At 32.6% G+C, this 9,902-nt stretch overlaps 1 protein-coding gene across 1 annotated transcript; it reads left to right on the forward strand.

The window, feature by feature from the left end:
* The first annotated feature begins 564 nt into the window (after positions 1-564).
* LOC25483016 (AT-hook motif nuclear-localized protein 20) lies at positions 565-2,304 on the forward strand. The gene has a single exon (XM_024775024.2). The coding sequence runs from the start codon at positions 1,201-1,203 to the stop codon at positions 2,026-2,028; it is 828 nt and encodes a 275-aa protein (XP_024630792.1). The 5' UTR covers positions 565-1,200; the 3' UTR covers positions 2,029-2,304.
* The last annotated feature ends 7,598 nt before the right edge of the window (positions 2,305-9,902 follow it).

Here is a 9,902-nt window from a genome sequence, read left to right on the forward strand (position 1 = left end):
TGAGTTTTTGTGTTGTTAAGGTGTTTAGTGTGGTTAAGGTGTTTAGGCTTTTTTTTGCGTTCTTTCGGTAGATTGGAGGTTGAGAGGTGGTGGAAGCTGAATGATCTTTGGAATAGGAGCTTTTCGGATGTGGCTCAACTTTGGTGATGGTGACTGAAAGTTTCTTTTAGAGGGGTGTTCTTTTGGAGTGAGTAGGGACGATGAATGGTTATGGATATCATTTTTTGAGTGGTCGTTTTCGTGAAAGAGTCTGTTTTAGGTGATGATGTTTATTTTGGTGGGTGTTGAAAGTAGGGTATGACTAGATGTTGTGTGTAGGGGTGTCTTTTATGATGTTTATTTTCGGGTGTTTATTTTTAGTTGTTCCCCCTATTTTCGGGTGTTCGTCTTGAGCGGAGATTTGGTTGTTAAATAAAATTTGATGTTAAAAAAATACTAATAATAATAAAAGAGAACACTTCCTAATAATCGTGTGATCAACCATCACTACTAGCTAGTAGTCCTTTTGCATCTTATGATGAAACCATCTCTTTTACTTAATTAATAAATAATTAATCTCACTTTCATATCATACACACAAACACTCCTTTACTTGATTCCCCCCGAGTCATTGAATCTAATTCCTCACCTCTAACTTCTAAGCACCTCTCTTTAGTCTTTCCTTTCTCTTCTCTCTCTTTTAATTTATCTGTATAACTATTAGCTAGTGAAAGAGCATCTATGTATTTCATATAATTTGTTTTTAGGGAATTGATAGACACAAGAACAAACCCTTGTTTTTCTAATATCATGAGTTGTTAAGGTTTGACTTTCCTTATCTCCTAAAATCAAAATAGACAAAACAAAAAACTTCTATTTGCCAAATTTTTCCCAGCAAGTTGCAAGAAGAAGCTGCAGTCCAATATAGAATAAGTCAATTGCTTTCTGTAAGAAGAAACTTTGAATTTTTCTTATATAAACAATAATTTCATCATCTTATTTTCTTTACTTCACCTGAAAAGCAAAAGAAAAATTCTCATCAGAGCAAAAATTCTGGTATTGTTATTTTCTTACCTTTATATTTTGGGTTTGAGTATCTTTTGTATTTTCCGTAAAAAAACAACAGAAGTTCTGGCTAATCCGTGGTGGACAGGACATCAGGTAGGATTACCTGGGGTGGTGGATCATCCCCACCACCCGTCAGGTAATCCACCTGGTTTTATGAACAAACGTCCCCACACCGAACTTTTCATCAACGAAACCAAAAGAAGAGAAGAAGAAGAAGAAGACGATGAAGAAAGAGACGACGATGAACCAAAAGAAGGTGCAGTTGAAATTGGAAACCGAAGACCAAGAGGAAGACCACCCGGTTCAAAAAACAAACCAAAACCACCAATCTTCGTAACAAGAGACAGTCCAAATTCACTGAAAAGCCATGTGATGGAAGTATCCTCCGGAGCAGATGTAGCCGAAAGTGTAGCCCAGTTTGCAAGAAGGCGACAACGCGGGGTTTGTGTTCTAAGCGGTAGTGGATCAGTTGCAAATGTTACCCTTAGACAACCTGCAGCACCAGGAGCTGTTGTAGCACTTCATGGAAGGTTTGATATTCTATCATTAACCGGAGCTTTTCTACCAGGACCTGCTCCTCCAGGCGCAACCGGACTCACAGTGTACTTAGCCGGTGGACAAGGGCAAGTTGTTGGTGGAAGTGTTGTTGGACCTTTGATTGCTGCTGGACCTGTTATGGTTATTGCTGCTACTTTTGCTAATGCTACCTATGAAAGATTGCCACTTGAAGAAGATGAGGAAGACGGTGGTGGTGGTGGGGTCCATGGAGGACATCAGGTTGCTGGTGGTGGTGGTAATTCCTCTCCTCCTGGAATTGGAAGTAGTGGCGGTGGCGGTGGCGGGGGCCACATGCAGTCTAGCCATCTTCCAGATCCATCTTCTATGCCTTTGTATAATTTGCCACCAAATCTTCTTCCTAATGGTGGTCATGTGGGACATGAAGCTTTTCCATGGCCTCATGGAATTAGGCCACCCTACTGAAAAAATATGAGATGATTACAATTTATAAGAAATTGAAGAAAGGAGTTACCAAGTGTTTTTAGAGTAATGGAATAAATATATATGTAGTATTATAGTGTTTGTGATGAAAATGTGATGAGAATTGAGAAGTGAGAAGAGGAAGAAATGTTATTATATATAATTTTATCACTCTCTATGTATGTGTATATGATTATTAAGTAAGAACTTTCTGTGTGTTTCCTTTTTAGTTGTGTTTTGGAATAAAAAAGATGATGATGGGTTTTTTTTGTTTTTTAATTGATTTCTGATGAATTGATTATCATGTTTATATTCTCCATGATCAAGTATTTTTTTACTCTTTGTTGCTTTGTTTTTTAATTGTATTATTATTTTATTGATGAATTTGTTAGGGATTGAATACATGCTGGAATTATTTTTCATAAGACTTTGGAGATATGAAGTTTAAGCTTGTTTTGTTGGACTTGCTTAAATATAGTTTCTTCTATCAATCATTACTAGCTTTTTTTTATTTTTTATTTTTTTTGATGGAAAGGAAAATGTAATAGAATAGAAAAGATTCATAAGTGATTAGTTTCTCATACAATTTTCCCCATAAAACTTATCTAAGAAATTTTATTTTTATATTTTAAGGCATTAGCAGAACTGATTCTTAGGGTTTGTGAATTTAAGCTTTGCTAGTGTGAATGCAAAACATGATGAAAGCAAGTAGGGCTATTTTGCTTTTTCTTATTCTCTTCTTCTCTTTCTCTCTCTCACACACAGCTATATCTCTCTGCTTCTGTCTGCTCATTATATTATTTGAATCCACCTTAGCAGCAGTTTACTGCTTAGTTAATAAAAGTATCTCTAATAAAAAATTGTTCATGAATAAAATTATATTTTATATATAAAATAAACTCATGTAATTCTAGTTTACAAATTTTGGTCTACTATCTATACTTAAATGAATCAAATCTAAGGATACTAGGGTTGTTTGCAACTAGTTAGAGAAATTAAACCTCTTTCATATAGTTGCTTAGTATAAAATATGTTCCACTTTCAAAGAGAAACTTGAATTACAATATACTTTTCTCTTATCTTAAAATATCCATTCTACTCTAAAAAGTAAAAACATTACATTCAATCTATTATATCATCTTTCTTGACTTAAATTTTAGAGGGTGACATATTATAAAGAACAACGGACAAGAAATGACAATTATCGAGATTTGATTGCTAAACCGTTCACTCGTAAAACACTTATGGAGTAATCAAATATGTGAGTAAGCAATCATATTTGATGTCATAAACACTTTTGGATCTATCACCTCAATGTTAAATCTACCAAAGAGAATAAAATTTTGTGGGATGACATGACACATTTTCCCTAAGTTAATCAAAGAGAAGAGATACATAGGAGTTAGAAAGATGTTGTAGTGTAGGTTTAAACTTCATTAACTCACTGCCAAATAAGAACTTATCATTTTTTTTGGTGGTTGGGATTCGAACCCCAGACCTTGCATATATTATACATTGTCCATACCAACTGAATTAAGCTCACGGGGACATAAGAATTTTTTATTTTTTTTTATAACTAGAAGAACTTATCATTTGTTATCCAACAAAAAGAGTTTAAGAAATATATAATATTATAGTATACAAGTTGCTTAGTAAGAAAAATAGTAGAAGAGACAAGAGACTAAACAAAGTATCAAATGTGGACCAACAATTTTTAGTAAAATCATGTGTTTTGAACATAGCGAAAGGGAGTGATATTTTACTCAAAACTGTGGAGATCTGCAAAATGTATACCTTTTTTTTTTTTTTTTTGACAAAAGGATGCAAAATATATACTTGAAACTGCAAATCATGTGGACCAACAATTTTTAGTAAAATCAAGTGTTATGTCCATATTAGATATAACTGCAAAATATACTTGAAAAATAACTAAAGATAATCAACTTTAGGTTTATTTTTTTTTTGAAGCAAACTTTAGGTTTATTTAAGAACAAATAATTAACTTTAATTTGGGATGGCCGTACATAAAATAATATTTTTTTTGTCTAACCGTACATAAAATATTTTGAGTGAGCTCCCAAGAAAGTACAGCCTCAAGTTTTGAAATAACCAACATAAGGAAAAACATACAGTCAAATCTGGTTGGAGGAGACAAAATGTGCTGACTTTATTTATGTTTATGAGTAAGCAATACTAATCATAAATAAGGAATAATTACGTTGGAAATTTGGAATTATGTACATCAAATCCAATTTCGTGATAAGACCAAATGAAATCAGAGCCAATTTAAGTAGAAATTTGACAAGTTAAAATAGAAGTCAATAATCTAGTAAAAGGCATGCTCAAATAGTAGTCAATTTGTTGGAACAAAGAGGCTAAAACGTTAGTCAAAATGTAGAAAAGATGAAGCTAAAACATGAGTCAATATGTGAAAATATATGAATTATTGTGAACAAAAGATAAAAGAAAAATTATTGACTCAAACTCTACTTTGTAGGATTAAATTTTGAAAGGATTTATAGGATTAAATATGTTTTTTTAATATAGGATCAGATATGTTTTTACTTTTTTATAAAATTACGAATCTTTTCAATTGTAGTTTTTCTATTAATATTTTTAACCATTTTTAGTACCTATAAAAAAAAAAATGTTGTTTCTAGTTCATACAAAGAGACAAAAAGTTGTGAAAGGTAGAGATTGGAATTGATGAAATTTTCATAGATGGAGGTTGAATAGTTTAATTGATTTCATCTAAAAGATAAAAAATTAGATGTTATGAATTTCAACCCAAACAAAGGAGAAAAAAGAAATCTAACATCTAATTATTAACATTTGTCGTTAATGAAGGCAAAACATTTATAAACTAACTAAAAATATGGATGGTTTATAAGGAAGAAAAACTTTTTTTTAAGTGAGGGACGAAAAACATATTAAACAAAGTTAACCTGAGATGACATAGGGGAGATCATAAACAAAGTAAATCACATTTTCCTTTGATATAAATGCAAATTTCCCTAAACCCTAAATACTTACTCTCTCCAGTCAAATTCATAAAAAAAAAACTTCTTAGGTTCATTGAAATATAATGTATTTAGTCTATAATATATACTGAATACATTGAATATTTAATGATTCTTAAATGTAGTTTTTTGCTTATAAATATGATTGGATGAAGTACTCCCTCTGTTCCTTAATGTAGCCATCCATTGTCTTTTTCACATTTCTTAAGAAAAGTTGTCAGTGTAATTAATGTGTCTGTTTTGTGTGTTAATATTACGAAATTGTCTTTTATTTGTATGTGTATTAAATTTGACTTTTCATATTTCAAGACAAGATAGTGATATTAATTAGGGTGTGTTTAGGAAAATAATAATAATAAATGCATCTAGTAATTTGAAAAGAAATTTATATTTAGGAACAAAAGTAAAATCAAATGGGTGTTTACATATAGGGTCAGAGGAAGTATAAAAGAATAAGAAAGCTAAGCTCAAGCGTTCAAATGTAATACCATCAACATCCAATTTAACTTTTATTAAGTAACCAGCCTATATTAATTTAAAATGAAAATTAAATCTGAGTTAAATTTCTCTAAAAATAAAAAGTACATATTTTATTTAAGAAGAATTATAAAAAAGATGAGTGATATCTAAACAACCAAAATCAAACAACTTTAGTGATAATCTTTTTTCCTCTCTTCTTATTGGACAATAATAATAGAGAGAAAAAGAAAGAAAGAGGATAAAAGTACAATGAGAGTATAAGAGAGAAAGTTGTCACAAAAGTTATTTAAAAGTGATTGTTCAAATATCATTTCTCTATAAAAATAAAAATAAAACAAATATTAATTTGTGTTCTCAAAAGCACATGTTAAGGAACTTATTATAAAAACATACGTATCAAAAGTCGTGTAGTCAACTTCTTAATAGTTAAATTATCATGTTTTCTAATTTAAAGTTGCTCAATTTGGATTCCTTAACATGTGCCCTTATGACACAAGTTAATAGTCCTTTCTAGAAACTCTAAAATATTCACTTTGTCGCATGCACATGACCCAAGTATTGCACAAATTAAAGTGTTACAAACCTTGCCGGGGCATATTACACACTTTCTTGTATTTTCTAGTTGAAGCTGTTAATGTTTGAACTTTGAAGTATGGAATGAAGTATGGCTCTATTCTTTCTACTTCGATTTCATCAAATTTTGCAGACACTTTTGTCGTCCCATCCACACCCACGTGTTAATGTTAAGGATAAATCACTAGATAGATATGGTCAATGCCCACAGGATTTCTTCTTTTGTAAAGTTTATTTTAGTAAAATGGAGGATTTTCTGTTCATGCCTAAATGTAGAGTAAGATTTATGCATAAAGGGAGAGTAAAGATCATATGAGAGGGGTGATGATGTGATATTAGATTATTAAAATATCGCTGATAAATGGAGGTGTATATAAAAGGTGTATAAAAAAGGATGTTTATATATAATGACTATTGTATGTAATATGAGTGATGTGTTTAGGACGAACAAAGGTTAAACACTCAACCATAAAAAATAAAAAATAAAAAGAAATGTCAACCAGTATCAACAAAAGGCTATCGGTCCAAACACAAAAATGGTTTCAACTTCCACTCGTAAAGTAGACAGTAGTTCAAAGAAGTCTTACCCAAAAACCGCTTCCAAAAGAAAAAAATTGATTACAAAAACGCTTCCAAAAATGCTTTAATTGCTCAATATTTTTCAACTTGAGAAAAAAAAATTGATATCACTACACCACTTTCAATTGGACTACCCTACCGAATGTCTTACCACAACAAATCCATTCATACACCTAGACTCTACCCTCAAAGGTAGGGGTGTAACACTTCGGTTTGGATTGGTTTTCAGTCAAAAAAAAGTCTGAATCGATGAAACCTTCATCGGTTTGGATTGGTTCGATTTTCACTGTTTTTCAAAAAAGAAATCGAACCAAATTAATCGGTTTAGTTCGAATTGGATTGGTTCAGTTGATCGGTTTAATTAAAAATACAATTAAAAAAAATTCATATTCTGACAAAATATTTTACAGAACTTTGTATAATTTTATTTCATATTTTTTTTTTTTCATGTTCACTATTTTTCAAACAACTTTTTATAACTAACCTTACTCAATATTTCATATATATGATCCAAGATTCATTCATCCATCATTCTTCAAAAACAACTTCATCAAACTCAAATATTTCAATCATTCATGATCCATACATGGATCATTGGGATAGAAAATGAACATGGAAAACAATGAAATATAATGACTACAAATCAATGGCATAAACATGATAAAACTAACCAAGAGATGAACAATCTCAGCGGTGACCGGTGGCGATGAACAATGGGCTTGGTGTGGTTGACGGCTAGGGTTTCTTTTTAAGTAGAAATGAAATAGTCTGACTGATGAGATGAGATGAAGATTAGAGAAAGTGAATGGATTAAAAAGTATTTTATGTTTAATTTTGGGTCTAACCATAAGTTTGTGTGAGGTATGATAATATTAGTAAAATAAGGAGTTTGGTTATCATCAGATTGGTTCATCGGTTTCACGGATCTCGAAATAAAAAACCATGAACCAAACCAAACTAGATCGGTATCGATTGGTTCGGATCGGTTTCAAACCGAACCAAACAAGGTTGGATATTTTTTCGTTTTGGTTCGGTTTGGACTTTCGGTTTCGTTGGTTTTGTCCGAACCACTTACACCCCTACTCAAAGGCCTAAAAAACTGATCACAAGTAGAGTAGATCAAGGGGCATAACTCACTTCCCCCCAACCTTATCCAAATCTTATTACACACATGAATGGGAAACTCACAAGTAATGAAAAGATGGTGCACCACAAACACACAAGAGGTACCGTTAGGGTCTAAGAACACTTCTTGACGACGAAGACTATAACTGATAAAGGCCTTGTCAAGAAGTAACTGTAAAGAGAAGGCAATTACTTCGTACAAAAATCAACTCTTCAAGATTTTAGTTAAACAATGAAGGCCCGTCACCCACAAACGAATAGTAAGTGGTAAATCAAACCGAGTAGCTATCAGTATTTGAAGCCTTTAGGGGTAGCACCTAGGTGCAAGAAGGGTCTTGTTATTGTATGACATTCGATAGTGTAATTTATTTAAAAGTCACGTAATGATATATATTTTTTTTTTATAAGATGATTGTTGTTGAGCCATTGGTTGATAAAATTAATTTTTCTCTTGAAAATTATTTTTGGTTGAGACTTAATAGAACTCATACCTTTTACTCGTGGAAGGTAGAATCCTCCATGTTCTTATCGACTATTCCGCTTGTATGCCATGGTTTGACTTTTATACATATTAAGAATTCAATTTGTTCCATTTGAATAAATAAAGCATTTAAGTTGTGTCTCAAATATGATAAATTGCGTCGTTTGTAGTGCATAAAGGGGCAAATGAAAATTAGTCTTGATGTAACCTGGTTGGTTAGCAAATTAATCAATAAACAAATAAAAACAAAATAATGAAGTGACATGGGAAAACAATTATGGATAAATAATTCAATCCACCCCATCCACATCTTTAACCTTTCATATTCTTTGAAGACAAAAACCTTAGAAAAGAAAGTTGTCTTTTCTCCTTTTCAATATTTGTCTAAGAATCAAACTAGCAAACAAGGAGCTTACCATTGAGGTGACCTCATATCTCCTTTGATTTTTGTGCTTTGTCGCACCCATGATGTTTTGCAACTTTAAGCATGTGATGTGAATTTGTACCATTAGCATTAGGGTTTGTACTTCAAGTACAAAATCGTATATGGGAATGCAAAAACATTTGCGCTGCTGTGCTGCAAATTATGAAAACATCCAATCTAACAATATTTAAGATGTATTATATTTGAACAACTATTTTAAGACAATTTTTTTTTCTCTATTTTTATTGATATAAAAACAATACATAAAGAGAAAAAGGAAAATCGAGAATAAAAACATAACGAGTATGAAAGAGATTTGTTATAAAATGATTATACTTATATCATATCTCAAAATTTACAAACATACATAGATTGATCTAAGTAATAAATAAGAGTCTTTTTCTTCATTGCATCGGCATGTCGTCGTGGAACAAGTTTCTTTCTTTCGGCGGCCGCCTGGTTCTTCTGAAGTATGTCATGTCCTCTATTTCGGTTTACTTTCTTTCCTTTTTCAAAGCTCCTGCAGGTATAATTTCTTTTATTGAATCTATTTTAATTTTTTTTTTGGGATGGGGGTGAGGATATTAGGAAAATTGCCTAGATAAATTGGGATTCGATTTGTACTCCAAAGGAGGATGGTGGTTTGGGGTTAGGCGGGTGGGAGACTTTAATCTTTCATTGTTGGAAAAGTGGTGTTGGAGGATGATGATCGACAAGGAGGGGTTATGGTACCGAGTTCTGAAAGTTCGTTACGGTGAGGAGGGGGCAGCCATTGTTCTCCTTCGCAACGTTCGGTGTGTAGGATCTGTGACGGGTTGGGTGAGGCTGTTAGTAGATGGTTTGATGATAACATCCGTCGGGTAGTCGGTGATGATAGGAATACTTCATTTTGGCATGATAATTGGGTAGGGGAAATTCCTTTGCGGATTAAATTTCCCCGCCTTTTTGATCTGGCTGTCAGTAAGGAGTGTTCAGTGGAGGATATGTGGAGGTTAGGGTGGGAGGATGGTGGAAGGGGGTGGGTGTGGCGGCTCACGTTTTTGGCTTGGGAGGAGGAGAGTGTGAGGGAGTGCTCTGTGTTATTTCATAACGTTGTTTTGCAGGATATTGTTCATGATACTTGGAGGTGGTTGTTCGATCCTACTCATGGCTATATGGTGCGGGAAGCATATCGCTTTCTTACTAACAACGGTGA

This window comes from Medicago truncatula, chromosome 1, assembly GCF_003473485.1.
Source record: "Medicago truncatula cultivar Jemalong A17 chromosome 1, MtrunA17r5.0-ANR, whole genome shotgun sequence".
Lineage (NCBI taxonomy): Eukaryota > Viridiplantae > Streptophyta > Magnoliopsida > Fabales > Fabaceae > Medicago > Medicago truncatula.

Excerpts from the sequence above, each read along its gene's own strand:
- LOC25483016 (XM_024775024.2), top strand. The coding sequence starts at position 1,201 with ATGAACAAACGTCCCCACACCGAACTTTTCATCAACGAAACCAAAAGA.